The following is a 21,480-nucleotide window of genomic DNA, read 5'->3' on the forward strand; positions in this document are numbered from 1 at the left end:
GGTTGCCCTTCATTAATGCCTTCATGGACCAGAAGCTCTTCCAGGCGTTTTCGATGCGTCGATCGATTTCCTTGGACTGCCTGTTATCGAAGGATGCTGTCTGGCCCAGATAGGTGTATTCGTCAACATATTGTATATCCTGCCCATCACCGTGACCCTACGTTTCGTGCCATTGGTCATGAACTGGGTTTTCGTCCTGTTCATTTCGAGTCCGACTTCAAGACTTGCCAAGACCGAAGTGAGGTTAAAGTCTAAGAAAATATGGCGTCTTGTGTGAACGAACATTTCGGGAGTCAGGAGTATGTGGCAGGGTATTTTGCCTATACTTCGCCATTTACCTTTGGAGTCCAATTGTAGCCATTCTATAGCGAAATTTAGACCTTAAGTTACCTTAGACTATCGTCTATCCTATCGCCTATCGGCCTATATAGATTAATTCGTTTTTGATCTTACCTAGCCAAAATACGCATGGATCTATGAGAATTTTTCATAAAAGTGTCAAAACTCAGGCGAAGTTAGGGGGTTTACGGTAATCCCAAGAAATAGTGCAGAAGTTTAGTAGGGATACAATTGTTTTTACAAACATTCGGTATTCGCCCACTAAATACTGAATTTGAAAGATGACTAACGTCTACATTAGTAGTCATACATCCCGTTTTCAAATGGAGATGATGTAATGCTAATATTTTTAACCGACTTCAAAATTTTAAAGGAGATTCTTAACTCATCGGGATCTTTGTTTTTTAGAGTCCCGTACCAAAAAGGATCCGTTATGGCGCGACTCTGTCCGTCTGTCTGTCACAGCTTACATGGTTTATCTCGAGAACTACACACGCTATTGATTTAAAATTCTGATTTGTTATGATAAAGACTAACCCAGGCTCGTTGAAAGTTTTTTTTTTGTATATTTCCTATTTCTTTTTTCTTGATGACGGGTAGGTAATTATGATAGTAATATGTAACTACTAGTGTATTTATTCTCGAGTACTTTTTGGTGGACTATTTGGTAGAACTGTTAATAAATAGTATTTTAAATACCATTTATTGTTACGCCGTGGGAAATTGCCAAAATGACGAAATTTCCACTTGAAGAAATTTTGAAAACACCTCTTAATTTTATATGGGGATCGAAAATTTCTATGAAAGTTTTCCTTATTCCCTCTAAAATTTTTCCTGAAAGTTCCGGGAGTTTTTTCAACTTTCCGCAACTTGAACATGTGTAATCATGCAAATTTGCACCTTATCTCTAACTGGTTACGTCTCATTTTCCAGGTGCTAGTCGAGAAGCTGTTACGTAGCTGTCCAAAGATCAAGAACATCTATCTGCTGATGCGGCCGAAGCGGGGACAAGATGTGGCATCTCGTCTCACTGAACTCACACAGTCACCGGTAAGGGAGATTGAATCTTTAGTTTAATGCAGTAGAGTTGCTTTTAGATCGGGTCTCAACATCTGTTGATGCGAAGCGGGGGAAAGACGTGGCATCTCGTCTCACTGAACTCACACAGTCACCGGTAAGGGAGATTGAATCTTAAGTTCAATGCAGTAGAGTTGCTTTTAGATCGGACCTCAACATCTGTTGATGCGAAGGTGGGGAAAGACGTGGCATCTCGTCTCACTGAACTCACACAGTCACCGGTAAGGGAGATTTAATCTTAAGTTTAGTGCAGTAGAGTTGCTTTTAGATCGGGTCTCAACATCTGTTGATGCGAAGCGGGGGAAAGACGTGGCATCTCGTCTCACTGAACTCCCACAGTCACCGGTAAGGGAGATTTAATCTTAAGTTCAATGCAGTAGAGTTGCTTTTAGATCGGGTCTGAACATCTGCTGATGCGAAGCGGGGCAAGATGTGGCATCTCCTCTCACGGAACCACACAGTCAATGGCTCCTTAAGCCAGTTGAGGGTAGATGAAAACATTATATGATCAAATAATGTAGGTAAAAGTCAGGTCGTTCAATGACAGATCCAGGTGGTTTTGTATTTGATTGCTTAATCAATAAATATTATAACTACCCGAAATGTACAAATTATTTGTTTACTTTTATTTAAGTACGTAAAGATACAGAGTATAATGCAAAGATAAGTCAAAATAAATAATGAAATCGAGGGAGGCAACGGGTGACCCCCGCGCGGGCAGCTTTCTCGCGCAGCGAATTGCAATCGCAATCCAGCGCGGGAACGCTGCCTGCGTGTTGGGCACCCTCCCGAAGGCACCAAATTTTGATAGGTATTTTTAATTTTTAGTTTTAGTTATTTTAATTGTAGTTAGTTTTAGTTAAATATTCCTGTTTATGTCTTGGAATTAATTATAATTATTCTAATAACAAAACTTCCGTGAGACACAGACATATTAAATATACGGAGTACTCGGTACGGAGTGAAACATGTCGAGCGTTTTTCGACTTAAATGAATGAATGAATGAATGATCATTTATTTGTCAATAGTGGGTTTACAAAAAGGTCTTAAAACTATTTACAATATGTAAGTATATACATAGGATCTCCACATTGTGCCTACAAACTAGCATACAAATTTAATTAAACTAGCCTAATTCCATGCAAATATTAAGTTCCACACTGTAGAAACATTTCTCACACAGCCAAGCTTTCATCATTTTCTTAAATGTTGTATGTTTTTTCCCTTTAAATTCATCTGGTAACTTATTATAAATTGTAATGCACATGCTGTATGAATTAAAATACGTGAGTGACCCGTTCTTAATATATTTAATTATAATTATGTTTTTATTACATAAAATCGTGTATATTTTCAGCTGTTCGAGACATTACGGAAAGAACGGCCGTTCGAGCTAAACAAGATAGTGCCCATCGTCGGCGATATAACGGAACCGGAACTTGGAATCAGCGTCTCCGACCAGGCCATGCTTTGCCAAAAGGTACCTTATTCCTTAAGGGTCTATTTGGGGAAAATTTGTCCATGAAAAGAGTTCCTTTTTAAGAGTTTCATTATGTGTAATTTCCCCCCACTAAATTACAAGAAAGTATGAGTATAAATAAATAAATAAATAAATAAATAAATATTATAGGACATTCTTACACAGATTGACTAAGTCCCACAGTAAGCTCAAGAAGGCTTGTGTTGTGGGTACTCAGACAACGATATATATAATATACAAATACTTAAATACATAGAAAACACCCATGACTCAGGAACAAATATCTGTATCATCATACAAATAAATGCCCTTACTGGGATTCGAACCCAGGACCATCGGCTTCGCAGGTAGGGTCACTACCCACTAGGCCAGACCGGTCGTCAAAACAGCTTATATGGTATGAGCTTGTATCAAGCTATAGACCGGCCGCTTAAATGAGTGCTCGCCTGCGCGGTACGGGGGCGACGGGGCGGGACGACTAAGGGTCGGTTGCACCAAACTGTTCGTATCGTTAAAGAGTTCGCTAAATTTTTATGTATGGAAAGTTTCATATTAAAGGTGCGGGGCGCGCCGGCTGACGATGATCAGTCTGTCAAATGTGGTTGGTGCAACTGGCACTAAGGGTCGGTTGCACCAAACTGTTCGTATCGTTAAAGAGTTCGCTAAATTTTTATGTATGGAAAGTTTCATAGTAAAGCGCCGGGGCGCGCCGGCTGACGTTGTTCAGTCTGTCAAATGTGGCTGGTGCAACTGGCCCTAAGGGTGGCGGGGAGGTGCGGGCGCCGTACGCCTGCCCCCGCACCGCGCAGGCGAGGACTCATTTAAGCGGTCGGTCTATATCTTTAAACAAAATCGCGCCAAAGGTAGGTCATATACCATAAACCATGGGATTTGTCCCCCATTTATACAGCTCCTTTTTACAACTGAGTGCCATTTTCTCCAATATCCTTATTTTCTGATGAGTTACAAGAACGTTTACGTTTTCGTAAAGAAAAGAGATAGTGCGGTGTCAAAGGTTAACATCATGTGTCCTAAATCGAAAACCTAATGAAATGGTATTTTGTTTCAGGTGTCCGTGGTATTCCACTCCGCAGCCACAGTGAAATTCGACGAGAAACTCAAACTGTCGGTCACCATCAACATGCTTGGCACGCAGCAGCTCGTCCAGCTCTGTCATCGCATGCTCCTTCTAGAGGTAAACATTCTTCTAGAGTTAAACTCTTCCACTCCGCCCCAGTGAAATTCGGCGTGAAACTCAAACTGTAGGTCACCATCAACATGCTTGGCACGCAGCAGCTCGTCCAGCTCTGTCATCGCATGCTCCTTCTAGAGTTAAACTCTTCCACTCCGCCCCAGTGAAATTGGACGTAAAACTCAAACTGTAGGTCACCATCAACATGCTAGGCACGCAGCAGCTCGTGCAAGTCTGTCATCGCATGCTCCTTCTAGAGGTAAACATTCTTCTAGAGGTAAACTCTTCCACTCCGTCACAGTGAAATTTGACGAGAAACTCAAACTGTAGGTAATCATTAACATGCTTGTGACGCGGCAGCTAATTGTAAAGTAAAGGGGCCCACTGATTAACAGTCCGCCGGACGGTATAGCCCTGTCAGTTAGAACAAAATTTTGACAGTTCCGAACAACTGACAGGGCGATACCGTCCGGCGGACTGTTAATAAGTGAACCCCTTTAGGTAAACATTTTTCTGCTCTATAAAAACTGAATTGCCAAAATTCCCATGACAACCCTTAAAAGTCCAATGGAAACCCATATTATCGGCTACGACATAGCATACTACGTAAGCTCAGCAGTGAATGGGCTCATGCTCTAATGTAAACAATTTGTTAATTAGAACAAAGGAAAACAAGTTGAATTTTCAAACAGAACTTTAGCCTAATATTTAACCACAAACAGTAAGATACTGTAGGTATCTATCTGTATTTGACCCTTAGAGGATATAACCAACGGAGACGCCATGTCTAAAATTTTCGGTACAAAATAGTCTGCCGTTTTTTGCGGGGGAGGGGCACATCAAATGTATAGGTACGTCATGTCAGATAAACGTCAGTCCATACATATGGTTGACATGTGGTTGACCATTGGCCGCCTATTTTCGACAGAGGGGAACGCCTGTTAATGGCGGCTCCATTGTTAATTACTCCGAGATTTGACCTGACATCACATCGCTTAAATATGTCGCTTAACTTCAAACTCGGATAAATCCATTCGACCCTCTTACGAAATATCTACACTATTACCTTTACTTAATACCATAATCGCATAATCTGACGGTTGGATTTGCCCGAGTTTGATGTTAAGCGACACAAATATGCTATCTCACATAAAAAATGACTTGACTCTATGCATATTTGCATATTAGTGTATGTAATAAACTGCCATATTGACCGTTTCACATGTTTACATTTCTTGTATTCACATCGTTGTTTCGCAAAACCACACATACTAAATCTATATGAATTCTTAGAAGCTGTCATTATACAATCTCCGTAAATTAAAATCATATTTACCTATGTAATCATTAGTGTTGCCAACGTGGCATAAATGATGCCAGATCTGGCATATTTTCACTTGCTTTGGCACCAAAATTTTCCATTTAGCATCTGGCATATTTTCTAGCATAATTTAGTCTAAGTTTTAAGTTTGCACCAACTTGGCAGCAACAATATGCGCCATCGTATTAAATATATTAAAAACGGATCACTCACGTATTTTAAGTCGAAAAACGCTCGACATGTTTCACTCCGTACCGAGGAGTGTCATCAGGAGCTATTTCGTTATTAAAATATGCGCCATCGCCTTATGTGGTTCATATTTTCATATGAATTTTGACTTTTGTGGACGTTTTTAATTTAACTGAAACTAGCGGCCTGCCCTGGTTTCGCACGCGTCACCCGTAATTAATTACACACCTAAACCTGCCTCAAGAATCACTCTATTGATAGGTAAAAACCGCATTAAAATCCGTTCAGTAGTTTTTGAGTTTATTGTAAACATATAGGTACAGACAGACGCGGCGGTAGGAGATTTTCTTTTATAAGGTAGTGATAAATACCTCATAATTTTCGGCAATGTTCATTCACAAATAAGTTTTCGGCAAAAATTTCATTTTTGGTACAAGCATTTATCGTCGACTGTACTTTTTTTTTCACGGGCAACATTAGTTGCCCGTGTGTTGAGTATTAACTCATCGAGACAATTCTAAGAACCCCAAACACAATTAGGTTTCGTTGTTTTATCACAGAGTTCCTATGGCCACCTCCGGTCTCTATCATCAGATCAGCTCGATGACACCATTGCATTGTCACTTGACTTACACATGTATTTAATAAAATTCATTACATTTATTTTTTACCCTCAATTTCAGGCCCTAGTCCACGTCTCGACCGCATACTGCAACTGCGAGCGTGAACGCGTAGAAGAAACGGTCTACGCGCCGCCAGCGCACCCTGAACACGTTGTCACCCTGGTGCAGACCTTACCAGATGAGCTGGTGGATAGAATCACTCCCGATCTCGTTGGTAAGTGTGAAACACCCTTTGAAGCTAGCGGAAAAAAGGGTTAACGTGCCTGGTGCAGGGCTTACCGAAATGAGTTTGTTTTGATATACTAATTTCACAGGCATAACAGAAATTGGGTTAAACTATTTGATTAAACAAAAAAAAAATGTTGTCAAATCAAAATTCGGATTCGTGGCTCCATGGATCATTCATTTCATGAAGCTAGTGAAGCTACGATCTAATAATTTAGAATTGTCATAAATTTATAGTTTTGTCGATATAAAAACAGTTAAATAATTTTACTTACTACGGTGACGCAACGACCCAAAGTGCATCCTGGCCTCCGAGACTAGATGCCTCTCGGTCTTGCGATGGCTCTCGCCAGTCGCCATGGCCGAGTTTGAGCAGGTCTTCACCCACTACGTCGTTCCATCAGTACCTCTTAGGACGTCAATCGCGTCTCCCATTTGGTTTTCCCAAGTAATCTGTCATTTGATTTTGCCCTAAAAAATCTGAAATTTGCTGGTTAATAATCTTCTTCTTATTCCTCGGTCCCTCATTGCTGAGGATTGTGACCATGTATGCTACGTTTGGGTCACGCACTGCATGTTGCCGCCAACCACCCTCTTCACAACATCAGACCATCTCGTGGGTGCTTTTCCTCACGCTCACTTGCCCTCTATTTGGCCCAAGATAATCTGCCTTTCTAGGTCGTGCTTTTTAGATCACATGACCAAAGAAGCTGAGTGCGCGTTCTTAACATATAATAATATCACGTTTTTTTCTCGCAGGTGACCGGCCGAACACGTATACATTCACGAAGGCTCTCGCGGAAGACATGCTTATCAAGGAGTGCGGCAAGCTGCCTGTGGCCATCGTCCGGCCGTCCATCGGTGAGCACAGTTACTATGTTATATACATTATAAAAAATATATATAATAATTTCAGCCTATATACTGCTGGGCACAGGCCTCTCATGCGCGAGAGGGCTTGGGCTATAGTCCCCACGCTAGCCCAATGCGGATTGGGGGATTCTTCGCAGATGTATACAGGTTTCCTTACGATATTTTCATTCACCGAAAAGCTAGTGGTAAATATCAAATGATATTTCGTACATAAGTTCCGAAATCTCGATCATTGGTACGAGCCAGGATTTGAACCCACGACCTCCGGGTTAAAAGTCGAACGTCATATCCACTCAGCCACCACCGCTTCTTAGTGGGTAGTGCGAAGCCGATGGTCCTGGGTTCGAATCCCGGTAAGGGCATTTATTTGTGTGATGAACGCAAATATATGTTCCTGAGTCCTGGGTGTTTTCTATGTTTATGAGTATGTATAACGTCACCTAGCACCCATAGTTAGTACAAGCTTTACTTAGTTTTGGGCTAGGTTAATCTGTGTAAGATTTCCCCCTAATATGTATTTATTTATTTATTGTGGTTAACTTGTTTTTTTAACAATTCCAGTGCTGTCCTCTCTCCGAGAACCGGTCCAGGGTTGGGTGGACAACTGGAACGGGCCGAACGGCATCATAGCGGCCGTCGGGAAGGGTATCTTCAGGAGCATGTTGGGCACCGGGGCCCGGGTGGCCGACCTGGTGCCTGTGGACACCGTCATCAATCTGATGATCGTGTGCGCGTGGAGGACGAGCCAGAGACGGTATAAATGTTCAGATAACTCTATTCATTATACAACGATTTAGACGACTATAATATTCATTATATAACGATTTAGGGAAGTATAATATTCATTATACAACGTTTTAGACAGCTATAATATTCATTATACTACGATTTCGGGAACTATAATAATCATTATACAACGATTTCGTGAACTTAAATTCATAAACGAAGTATTCATTATACAACGATTTAGTGGACTATAATAATTATTATACAACGATTTAGTGAACTACAATTCATAAACGAGGTATTCATTATACAACGGTTACGACAACTATAATAATCTATGCAACGAGCCTAACGGCATCATAGCGGCCGTCGGGAAGGGCATCTTCAGGAGCATGTTGGGCACCGGGGCCCGGGTGGCCGATCTGGTGCCTGTGGACACCGTCATCAATCTGATGATCGTGTGCGCGTGGAGGACGAGCCAGAGACGGTACGACTGTTCAGATAACTCTATTCATTATACAACGATTTAGTGAAGTACCTATAATAATCATTATCAGAGCTCGGATAGGGTGAGCTATTTGCCTTATAATTTGACATGTCTTATGTCATATATAAGGCAAATAGCTCACCCTATCCGAGCTCTGATCATTATACAACTTTTTAGACAGCTATAATATTCATTATACTACGATTTAGGGAACTATAATAATCATTATACAATTATTTCGTGAACTCAAATTCATAAACGAAGTATTCATTATACAACGATTTAGTGAACTATAATAATTATTATACAACGATTTAGTGAACTATAATTCATAAACGAGATATTCATTATACAACGGTTACGACAACTATAATAATCTATGCAACGAGCCTAACGGCATCATAGCGGCCGTCGGGAAGGGCATCTTCAGGAGCATGTTGGGCACCGGGGCCCGGGTGGCCGATCTGGTGCCTGTGGACACCGTCATCAATCTGATGATCGTGTGCGCGTGGAGGACGAGCCAGAGACGGTACGACTGATCAGATAACTCTATTCATTATACAACGATTTAGACGGCTATAATATTCATTATACTACGATTTAGGGAACTATTATAATCATTATACAACGATTTCGTGACCTTAAATTCGTAAACGAAGTATTCATTATACTTACAACGATTTAATGAACTATAATTCATAAACGAAGTATTCATTATACAACGGTTAAGACAACTATAATATTCTATGCAACACCTACTATGTAGGACAAAGCTCCTTTAACCCAACTTTGTATTTCGTCCCGGGCACCGGGGCCCGGGTGGCCGATCTGGTGCCTGTGGACACCGTCATCAATCTGATGATCGTGTGCGCGTGGAAGACGAGCCAGAGACGGTACGAATGTTCAGATAACTCTATTCATTGTACAACGATTTAGACAGCTGTAATATTCATTATACAACGATTTAGGGAGCGCTGGTGGCCTAGCGGTAAGAGCGTGCGACTTGCAATCTGGAGGTCGCGGGTTGAAACCCCGGCACGTACCAATGAGTTTTTTTGAACTTATGTTAGAAATATCATTTGATATTTACCAGCCGCTTTTCGGTGATGGAAAATGTGGTGAGATAGCCGGACTAATCCCAACAAGGCTTAGTTTCCCCTCTGGGTTGGAAGGTCAGATGGCAGTCGCTTTCGTCAAAACTAGTACGTGTCTATGCCAATTCTTGGGATTAGTTGTCAAGCGGACCCCAGGCTCCCATGAGCTGTGGCAAAAAATGCCGGAATAACGCGAGGAAGAAGAAGAAGACCAATTAAATCAGATTCTCAACATAGATATATCACTTCAAGGAACTTGAAGTTTAAAAAATGTATCTATGTTGAAAATTGCACAATGAATGTTGCCTGATTTGGGTCTCGCTATAATAAGTTGGTCAAACCAATTTTTCAGTCAGTAAGAACCAGGAAAACTATACTTACCTCCTTTTCTTTTGGGTGCTAGTACTAGTGTAAGACAAAGATAGTATGATTCTGTCTATGATTGAAATGAGACAGTCCTTTGAAAAACCCCCTTTACATATGTAAAATACAATACTGGAACTTTTAATTTATACACAAAATTAGAAAAAACATTGAAAATACATTAAAATTAAAATCCATATAAAATAAAAATAAAAATTTAAACTAATAACATAAAACTAACAACTAACAAAACAAACACACAACTACAAACAAACTAACAACACAACAAACTATTTGACAAACTATATGTGGCTATATCTATGAAAAGGGACCTTATTGTCTTCACGTCACTTTTCATAGATAATGCCCCGTATTTATAATAAAATATTTGTCCACAGGAATGACGGTGTACTTGTTTATAACTGCTGCACCGGCCAGCAGAACCCCATTACGTGGCAGCGCTTCGTGCGGACCAGCTTCAAATACATGCGGAAACATCCCTTCAGTACGTACACTTAAGATTCATGTTCAAACGATTCGGTAACTGTAGATGCGTCCTTTTTGTAATGACTCGCTCGCGCTCGCGTACGAGCTACCATGACGTTCGAAAATCAATCTAAAATGAGTAGAGATACGGTCCATTTTCGATTGATATCCAATAGTTACACGTGGCAGTACTTCGTACGAACAAAGATAATAATATATAGTGTACAGAGAGTTACTGTCACGGTCAATTATGTAGCCACAGTACATTTACTGCCATCTTTCGACAGAAGATTAAAACTGTTAGAACGCGATTTAACTTTGGTCATTATTCTTTCCCTGATATGTGTTAATTTGTTAAATATTCAAATTAACAACATCTACTCAACTAGGCCAATGGTTATGGCGCCATCGAAAGATTGCACCATACCCTTGGCCTAGTGTCTAGTAGATGGCGTTAATTTATACATAGTACATTACATAAGGAGGTAAATTCGTAAATGCTCCAGAGCGCAGGTGTTTGTATGCGATCTGGGGCTTTTACATTTACCGCCCGTGGTTTGTATAAAGTTTTACGTCTTCCCTTGGCCAGGAAGTGAGATTTTCTTCCCGTCCCGTGGAAAGAAAATCCCACCTACGGGCCTAGGGTGACGTAAAATATTTAACAAATTAACACATATAATTGAAACAAAGGCTTTTGTTTGACGGATAAAATCTGAGACCTTACTCGTAAAATCATTTGAGAAAAGGCATACTATGTTAATATATGCGTGTCTCTCTTTATGTGTTGACACAGATCTTTCATGTATGGGTGGGTAATCTTTTCAATGTGTTATTTCTTCACCTCTCCGCAAAATTCGGCAGACATTTTTTAATGCAAATATGACATAAAGCTAGTCCAGTTATGTACCTATGTATTGTCTAGGTACTCTAGGTTAATTTCAGACTTATAGATGGTCAAGCAAATCATGTCAGTAGAAAAAGTCGGGAAATTCAAATTTACTATGAGACGATATCCCTTCGCGCCTACATTTTTTCAAATTTGTCGCCTTTTTCTACCAAGATCTGCTGTATATAAGGCAATTGACTAGATCTGCTGTATATAAGGCAACTGTGACAAAGATTTTTGGCTCTTTTTCGAAAGAGTATTGACTCCACTACTTAGCCAATATGTTGGTGATAATCTTTTTTTTTCTCCAGGTGAGGTCCTCTGGTACCCTGGCGGCGATATCACGAACAACCGGCTCAAGCACTCCACTCTCTCGCTTATCGAACACCGAGCCCCTGCCTTTGTGATGGACACCTTCGCGAGAGCCACTGGAAAGAAACCCATGTTAGTATGACTTTAGAGTTGATTTTAGATTGGCTGCGTCTTGGCTCATGCGACGTTTCTTAAGTTTTTGAGCGCTGCTTCTAAATCGAACACCGAGCCCCTGCCTTCGTGATGGACATCCGCAAGGCCCACTGGAAAGAAACCCATGTTAGTATGACTTTAGAATTGATTTTAGATTGGCTGTGTCTTGGCTCATGCGACGTTTCTTAAGTTTTTGAGCGCTACTTCCAAATCGAACACCGAGCCCTTGCCTTCGTGATGGACATTCGCGAGTGTCACTGGAAAGAAACCCATGTTAGTGTGAAATTAGAGTTGATTTTAGATTGGCTGCGTCTTGGCTCATGCTACGTTTCTTATGGAACTGAAAAAAATCCATACTATAAAGGTCCATTTACATGGTGCGAGTTTCTCACCTCGAACGCACGATTATCGTAGCACGAGAAAAAATATAGTAAGTATCATGTAAACTAAACGTACGATATCGTACTAGAAGGAGCGATAATCGCCTCGCCTTTGCTGATTGGATGTCTCCGTGTAAACAAAATTTTAATGTGAGAATCACATTTCGAGATTTTTGAGTTCATGTTTGTTGGAGTGAGTCCCAATTTTATGCGTTTGTTGGGTCATTTTATTAATAGCCAAAACGCACAACAATATTTTTTATTAAAATGAAGAATAAAAGAAATATTTACTAAGAATATTGACAATATAGTGAAAAGATTAGTAACTAACCACGTAAGTTGACAGGTGAAACTCGTATGAAAATCGGTTTGCACCGATTCGTGCGATACTCGCACGTACGTGAAAAAATGTCATACGAGAACCAGTTTAGACGAGTCGAGAAGTCGTATGCAAATATCTCCCTAGAACGTAGCTCCTCGTGTAACGTGTGTGTGTGTGTGTGTGTGTGTGTGTGTGTGTGTGTGTGTGTGTCCTGGCGATAATCTTTATTCGAGTATCGCATGATATAATCGTAGGCGAGTTTTCATTTCTCGCATGAGTGTAAACATTTTTATACGATAATCGCCTGACGATTATGGCATACGATAATGTCGTACGATTTCTCGCCCCAAAACGTGCGAGAAACTCGCACCATGTGGGCCTTAAATTGTTGCCATGTTTAAGCATTTTACGTCAAAAATGTGACAGTTAAGTAGGAAGTGGCGCCCTCAATTATTTTCTACAATTTCTTGTCAATATACTTAGAAATGTTAAAATAGTATCGGTTTGAACATTTATTTACATACTAGCTTTCGCCCGCGACTTCGTCTGCGTGGAATCAGTAACAGCAGCTAGTGTAAGCATAGCGCCTGAATAAAGTGTAATAGCAATCATTCAATTTGAGCATAAGTTTCAATCAGTGATCAGGCAATGCTTTAACTTTAACTCTCTCAATTCCACCCCCCCTTTTCACTCTCTTTAGGGATGAGTCTCGACAAAAACTATCCTATGTCCTTCTCCGGGACTCAAACTATCTCTTTACCAAATTTCAACTAAATCGGTTCAGCGATTTAAACGTGAAGAGGTAACATACAGACAGACAGACGCACTTTCGCGTTTATAATATTAATAAAATATGGATTTTTTGGCTAGTTTAAAACATTCCCGCACCAAAAACTCCGAAGTATGACGTTTAGTTCCAACATTTGCCGCTAGATGTCTCTGCGTGTCTTTTAGATGTCGCTATCGTTTGTCTCCCGCCGGTTAGATAAGCCAACCAACCAACCACCATTCTCTAACCATAACTCATTGTACAAGTGTCGAGATACTTAGATTGTATTTTTGTATTAGTTCTTGTTAATACCAGCAAGAACTATAAATGTACATTATATTGGTAATATATTTACCTAAAGGAGCCCACTGATTAACAGTCCAGCACAGATTAACCGGACAGTATCGGCCTGTCAGTTGTTCGGAACTGTCAAAATTTTGTTCTAACTGACAGGCCGATACCGTCCAGCGGACTGTTAATCAGTGGGCCCCTTTAGGGTGGTATTGCACCTATCCAATAGGGATGTTGACAAGTTTTTAGAACTGTATTCATTTTATAGATAGACACGTAATAATTATTACAAAAAATATATTTAAAATTTTTATTCATTAATTTTAAATACAAAATAGAGCTTAATTAGTTTAGTGTTTAAAGTTAGAGCCTAAACGTTCCAAGCTGTCACGTGGCGTCACGAACACATAAATAAACTGCTGCCAAAATGTCAGTCCTGGCGTAGATCAAAAGCTGTAGTATTTCATTTATCTCTCTTTCTAAAAGATAAGTATTACGTAAATATATAAGCTAAAATAATTAATAAGTAGCAAGTTTTACATGTCTTACTTATGCAGTGCCTATAAGTAAGATCAACAATCAAGACCCTAGAGTATAAAACAAATATTTGTTACATGATACTTACGTTGCAGTTACGAATTTTGACTTGAATGATATTGTTGATTGCGCACTGTACAGGGTGTCCCATAAGTGACACGTCACAGTGACACTGGAGGTAGACCAGGCCAAGAGGACCTAAACCAACTTAACATGACCCCAGTAAAAGTGGCACGGTTTTCGAGTTATTGCCAAATTAAGGTTTTTCATGAATTTTGACCGTTTTTAACATTATTAGTGCCAGTGTGCACTGGAAAAGGTCTAAAAGTTATTTTTTTTATGTGTACGGCATCATGAATAGTTAATTAAGATAACAGAATAAGTATTTCATCGATGAACAATGTAAAATGCAAGAAAAGTACTGGTTTAATCTTGAATTAAATTCACAGCGAAATATTAATTTCGTCTTTGACCACCTGTTGTGGAAATAAATTACTAGAAAAGTAATGAGCAAATAACGTCAAATTATTAAGCATGTGATGCAGATTCAAAAATGGTATGACACATGTACAGTCAAGGAATTTAAATTCCGACCCATTTCGTACTTTGTCACAGTGACAACCGTATGAGGTCTCTAGCGGCTTTCATATTGATTGTCACTGTGACAAAGTACGAAATGGGTCGGAATTTAAATTCCTTGACTGTACCTTCCTGCAATAAAATAGGAATTATTATCATCTTTCAAAAATCTGCAATCCGTTGCTATTTAGTAAAAATAACGATTTATGTTAAGATATCTAATTCTGGATACAGAAATTAAAAAACGCCTTAAAAATTAGCATTTCACCGTTTTCCACCGATTTTCAAGTGACGAAATCGAGCGATCGAAATTCAAAAATCGGCCCCCTGGTTTGACGACTTGTCTGTGGTATTTCTTATAGTTCGGTTTTTTAGCATTAGTAAGAACTCCACAGAAGCAAGCGTGCAGTTTTTATCAGGCTCTTTAATTGTTAATAATTATTGAATTATCTAATGTAGCATGGTCAATACATATAATTTACTTCAAATGATTACCGCTAAAAGTGCCGGATTTGGAACCACAAGCTTACTTCTGTGATGTTCTTTATAATGCTAAAAAAACGGACTATAGGCCATGACGCCACGCGCTCCAATTGGCGTTTGCAGTCACGTGATACTGGGCATTATTTTAAATACTTTTGATTGTTTTTAATTAATTTATTACGCATATTTACACTTGCAAAATATGATTTTCAGCATTCTAATATTCCCTGCTATGGTAAAAATATAACATGTTATATATTCGCGATTCATGTCAACATCCCTATTGTTGCCACGTTTAAGCATTTTACGTCAAAAATGTGACAGTTACGTAGGAAGTGGCGCCCTCAATTATTCTACAATTTCATGTCGCAATATAATTAGAAATGTTAAAATAGTGTCGGTTTTTATATTTATTTACATACTAGCTTTTGCCCGCGACTTCGTCTGCGTGGAATCAGTAACAGCAGCTTGTGTAAGCATAGCGCCTGAATAAATTGTAATAGCAATCATTCAATTTGAGCATAAGTTTCAATCAATGATCAGGCAATGCATTAATTTTCTCAATTCCACCCCCCTTTTCACTCTCTTTAGGAATGATTCTCGACCAAAACTATCCTATGTCCTTCTCCGGGACGCAAACTATCTCTATACCAAATTTCAACTAAATCGGTTCAGCGGTTTAAGCGTGAAGAGGTAACATACAGACAGACATACACACTTTTGCGCATTTATAATATAAAATATATATTAGTATTGTGAAAACGAGGGGGAGTTGGTGAGTTTCCCTCGTGAGAGCGCTGACTAGGTAGGTGGAGGTTTCTACCTAGTTGGCACTCTTATTGGATGGTAAAGGGTTCAGGCCTGGCTAATCAGAACAACACAGATTTTCCAATAAGGATTTTATTGAACACACACACAGTACATATATTTACAGAGTTCTCTTATGACGTATTGATAATGTCCGTAATGTCACTAACACTGCACAATGGTCTTTGTTGTATAGGTGCACTGTTCACTACGCGACCGTCAAATTGTCTGTTTACTTGATTGGGCGACCGACCGTATAGGGGACACGGGTATGGCGAATTAGCTGTGACGAGACGTACTCCGCACTAGGCTTACGCCTTACTAGGGTAGGAGTTACACCGTGTGTGATCGGAATTGCGACCATAGAGGGTTTATGCAATGTGTGATCTGGACGGGCTTGCTCCGTACTAGTAAGGAGTTCGCTTGGAGGACTTGGTCTAGTAGACAGCCGTGTGAATCGGAATTGCGACCATATAGGGTTTACGCAATGTGTGACTCGGGACTGCCGTGCCTAGAGCAAGGTCCTAGCTAGGAGCCGACTGGGATGTCAACTGATTGAGGTCGTGACCCGGCGACCTTTTATACCACTTGACAGCGTGGGTGAAGCGATGCTCTCGAAGCTTGGCGTCACCCCGCGGTGGGGGTGTAACCCGTGTAACCGACGTTTGGCGCGCGAATCTGGAGCGTGCGACAATTGCATCGTAGAGAAAAAATGGCGTGGCGGCGGCATTACTGGAACGCGCGACCGCTGCACTATAGAAAAACGGCCTGGCGCCGGCGCTTAGCGGAAGGGCCGGCAAGATCTGCTACCTGCGTTACGCGTCGAGGTCATTTTGGGTCGAAGTTGAGTTTCCTGGTGCTACAGTATGGCTTTTTTGGCTAGTTTAAAACATTCCCGCACCAAAAACTCCGAAGTATGACGTTTAGTTCCAACATTTGCCGCTAGATGTCTCTGCGTGTCTTTTAGATGTCGCTATCGTTTGTCTCCCGCTGTTCAGATAAGCCAGTAACCATAACTCTATACCTGTGTTCCAACTAGTGAATTGGAGGTGCACTGTTCGACGGCTGAATATTTTTTTTTTGCTATGAACCAAACCAAACCAAACCAAATTTTGCTATGAAATCGTGTGTAAACATTATACTGAAATGTCCACAATTTAAATAATTTGAAAAATTTCGTCAACAATATGAATAATTTATCTGAATAGACCACTTATGCATATCTTATCCGTATCGATATTATGCATTAGAAATTGTGTTTATGTACGGATGTACTTTTAACTACCTGTAGCAAAGCGATGAAATCGCGGAGTGAGCCACACCTGGCATTACATTTTTTTGCACTTTTTGGGGGAGGCCTACATCCAGCAGTGGACGTCCTCTGGCTGATATGATGCTGATGACATTTTAATACCCCTATATTATTTAACTATGTTTATACATGTTCATAATTATGACGTTTCTTTACAGGATGATGCGGGTGCAAAACAAACTTGAAAAAGCGGCAGCTTGCCTTGAATATTTCACCACCCGCCAATGGGCCTTCGCGGATGACAATGTACAAGCCCTATGCACGGCCCTATCGCCAGAGGATAGACGCATATTCGACTTTAATGTCAGGTTAGTAAAGTCGAAAGCCACTCGACAGCGTGGCAGCTCGTCTTGAATATTTCACCACCCGCCGATAGGCGTTCATTCGGCTGCCATCTTGTGGCCTGACGAATTGGTAACATATGTGCACATGTACATTGCCAAAGTAAGTGCTACCATCTACCGTTCTCGTCGGTACGTTACCTTGTGCATAGTAGGTTCTGCCATCTTGTGGGCTACATCGGAAGCATAAACGACACATTTTCGCCTCGCGCCATAAATCTGATGGCTCATATGCACCCTATAGTTCATGGCGTTCGTACTGCACGGGGCCTGTCGCCAGAAATTTAATTAATTTAATAAGAAAGTTAATAGAAAAATTGTTTTGTTTTCAGAAACATCGACTGGGACGCGTACATAGAGAGCTACGTACTTGGCATCAGAAGGTTCTTGTTCAAAGAGAGCCCGGACACGCTGCCAAGGTCCAGGACTCGTCTCCGAAGGTAAGGTTTACCACTTCCTGGCACTGCCTCTAGAAGCCTCAGGCAAAATTTTGGCAATTATAAAATGTTAGCTCTCTGACTAAACCTTTCGTATCTGAGGAGGACCAACGCTGCGAGGACTATTTTCGTAAAAATACTATCGCAATGAAGAAGGCAGGTTCGCAGTTCCATTACCAGTTGTCGACCGCACGAACAAACCTACCTTCCTCAATTCGCGCGAAATTGCTCTCAAGCGGTTCACGTCGTTGGAACGCAAATGAATTCCAACCCCGAGTTCAAAAGGGCGTATGTGGAATTCATGGATGAATATGAGTCTCGTGGTCACTTGGAGGAAATGGAACCTCCTTTCACCATACCTCATCATGGTATTCTGCGCGACTCCGTCACAACTCCTCTTCGCGTAGTTTTCGACGCAAGCGCTAAGGACGCCAACGAGACGTCCTGAAGCCTGACCACTGCCTCTAGACGGACCTTAGCGCAATTATTTCATGAAACCAATGCTGCCAAAAATACAGGGAAGCGGGGGACGAGGTGAGCGAGTCGGTGCCGTGATTGGTTGGTTCAAAGACACGGGCGTCACATAAAGACACTTGATCGAAAATGGAGTAAAACTACCGTATATTAGTGGCAGAGGGGGTACCGCGACTATACTCAGTCTGGAGGATGTCTTGTCTGTAGGATTAGCCTGACTACATCCGCGGGTCTTTTAGTTTATATGGAAACATCGATGGGACGCGTACACAGAGGGCTGTTTCTCTTCAAGAGCCCGGACACGCTGCCAAGGTCCAGGACTCGTCTCCGGAGATGAGGATTAGCCTGACTACTTCAGAGTCCTTTAGTTTAGTCAAAGAGAAATTAGACTACTCGTAATCAGTACCTTTACTGCCATCTTTCGACACAAATGATTAACACTTTTATAACGCCATTTGACTTTGATCCTTATGTTTTACCACCATAACTTTGGCCCATAGTCGAGTAGATGGCGATACTTTTTGACATTTGACAGCATACAAAATGACATTTAACAAGTCAAAAAATAGGCCAAATATGATCACATGATTTCTGGACGACCCCTTTCGTATAATTTTATCTGTTGTATAATTATTTCAGTTTCAATTAATGATGTTTTATTTACAGGTTACACATAGTTCACGTCCTCACCCAAGTGGCGGCCGTATTCTTCCTCTGGAGATTTCTCTTCTCTCGCTCTAACGCGTTGCGTAACTTCTGGCGGCGTATACTAGACTTCATAACACGCGCCGCGAGAATGCTCGCCATAGCCTGATGCACATAGCCTTAACCTCAGGCTTAGTAGAGCGACGCTGTTTGATTCACAAAACGCTAGCGATTAGCGTAAATCTGTAAACGCTCGAGCGGCGGCGATCAGCGGAGCGTTGTGAACGAATAATCATAGACGTTGTTTGGCGAAATGGATCCGTCCTCTAAAATTTGTCATTGTTAACCTTTTCGACGCCGTGTCAAACACAATAGCTGTCTCACTCGGACGCCACGTCGAAGTGTCAAAACTGAAATTGAACTTTATGTATGCACGTAGGTCTATGTTGCTCTGTGGTCTGTGACCGATTAATCCATCTTTGGCGTTGAACCTGCGGTGCGGATATATCGGTCAATGGCGTCCAAAAGGTTAATTACAGATTTCTGTGGATTGGATAATTTTCTCTAAATTATGTTTACACATACCTACGAGCGGCCTTAGTGCACACTAAAATTCCCACGCTTACATATGTGCACGTTGCGGTTTTGAAAAGTTCTCGTTAATTCCATGTCAATCCAAAATATGAGAAGTTTCCGAAATATTACCATGTTTCTTCGCGTTTTAAGAAATTTTCGGACAGCAGATCAGTAGTTAAACAAATGCAAACATAGAAGCGGGTGCACACTAAATTACGCTTGACGCTCTCCGCTGGACGCTCGCCACTGTGCGTGACTAAATGGAACTCATACCTTTAGGTTCGTAACTAAGCGTAATTATATAAGCGCTCGTTTTGTGAATCCCTGCTGTTTTTGCTGGTTGGATTGTGAACGGTGTTAGTAAGCTTGCGTGCCCGATGCATTCTGTTGTTGATTTTTCACGTAATGTTATGAATGAAAGTGACACGTTCCAGCGTTTGAAGTAAGAAACTAGCGTCTCCTGAGCGTCATCGTCTATAGTCTGTAACTTTAGGTATTTAAATAAAAGTAAACAAACAATTTGTACATTTTGGGGTAGTTATAACGTTTATTGGTGAACCAACCAAATACAAAACCGCTTAATATCAGTCACTGAACCTGACTTTAACCTACATTATTTGATCATGTGATGTTCTCATCTACCCTCAACTGGCTTAAGGAGCCGTTTGAGGGTAGATTTTGTTTACTTTTATTTAAATACCTAAAGATACAGACTACAGTCAACTTTATGGCTGCTGCTGCAAAATTAGCATTCACAAACTCACTTAAAGCCAGGGGTACACTAGGCGTCAACTGTCCCGTGACACGTCGGGTGAAGTGGCGCGACGTTGCCGGACTTCGCCCGACATGTCTGGCGACAGCGCGCGGTACTATGTCGCCAGTGTATGTCTTAAGCCGTGCGATGTTGCCAGTGGTATGTCAAGGGTCCAATAAGTTAAGATTTGTGTCACTTTCTTTCGTACATAGCGCTCTCGCTCTTTCTTGTTACGAGAAGGGGATTCGATATAGAATTTATAAGAACACAGCGGCGTAATAATTAGATTGGTTTTCTCAATTTGTAAGCTTCGTTCAATGGTCTGATACCGCTTCCACTGACACTATGACATACATGATATCCAAACATGTGCGCAAATTGCGGAAAGTTTCGAAAAAGCTTCGGAAATTTCCACAGGAAAGGAACAAATCTTTCATTTTTTAAATGGAAATAATCCCCATGTAAAAATATAAGAAATTGCCGTAATATTTCTATGTAGATATTTCTCAATTTTGGAATCTTTTTGACTGCACATCAGTAGTTGTCCCCTGGGTGACGGTTAGTAAAACACCTAAAAAATTTCGTATTTCAAAAGAAATATATCTCATACACAATATCTGTTAATCGTATTAGCCTATTTATGTACGGGTTGACTTTAAGGCGTGACTCAAAAGACTTTATTTTTTCCTTTTTTAAACAAATCTATGTGATCTGATTAAAAATAATCCAAAATTTGATAGTGTTTATAAGAAAAAATAATCACTACATATGAATAGACTTATATCGACCGGGATATGAACCGTGATTGCCTTTTGTATTGTTTTCGAGCTCCCGATATTTCGATATAAGTCTAGTGAATCTAACCGTGAAACAAAACTGCTACAATGGTTCTAAATACCCTTCATTCAGTTACGACAGTTCTAATAAAAATATGTCATAGTGTCTT

At 40.6% G+C, this 21,480-nt stretch overlaps 1 protein-coding gene across 1 annotated transcript in view; it reads left to right on the forward strand.

The window, feature by feature from the left end:
- Positions 1 to 20,624, forward strand: part of LOC134678000 (putative fatty acyl-CoA reductase CG5065) — an 86,682-nt gene extending 66,058 nt beyond the window's left edge. Inside the window, exons 3-13 of the mRNA XM_063536441.1 lie at positions 1,273 to 1,389; positions 2,775 to 2,897; positions 3,967 to 4,092; positions 6,283 to 6,436; positions 7,207 to 7,308; positions 7,882 to 8,074; positions 10,389 to 10,495; positions 11,674 to 11,806; positions 17,466 to 17,615; positions 17,981 to 18,088; positions 19,226 to 20,624. Of these exons, the coding sequence (XP_063392511.1) occupies positions 1,273 to 1,389; positions 2,775 to 2,897; positions 3,967 to 4,092; positions 6,283 to 6,436; positions 7,207 to 7,308; positions 7,882 to 8,074; positions 10,389 to 10,495; positions 11,674 to 11,806; positions 17,466 to 17,615; positions 17,981 to 18,088; positions 19,226 to 19,373 (1,461 nt within the window). The 3' untranslated portion in view covers positions 19,374 to 20,624. The remainder of the gene's footprint in view (positions 1 to 1,272; positions 1,390 to 2,774; positions 2,898 to 3,966; positions 4,093 to 6,282; positions 6,437 to 7,206; positions 7,309 to 7,881; positions 8,075 to 10,388; positions 10,496 to 11,673; positions 11,807 to 17,465; positions 17,616 to 17,980; positions 18,089 to 19,225) is intronic.
- The last annotated feature ends 856 nt before the right edge of the window (positions 20,625 to 21,480 follow it).

The sequence above is a fragment of the Cydia fagiglandana genome, chromosome 27 (assembly GCF_963556715.1).
Source record: "Cydia fagiglandana chromosome 27, ilCydFagi1.1, whole genome shotgun sequence".
NCBI lineage: Eukaryota > Metazoa > Arthropoda > Insecta > Lepidoptera > Tortricidae > Cydia > Cydia fagiglandana.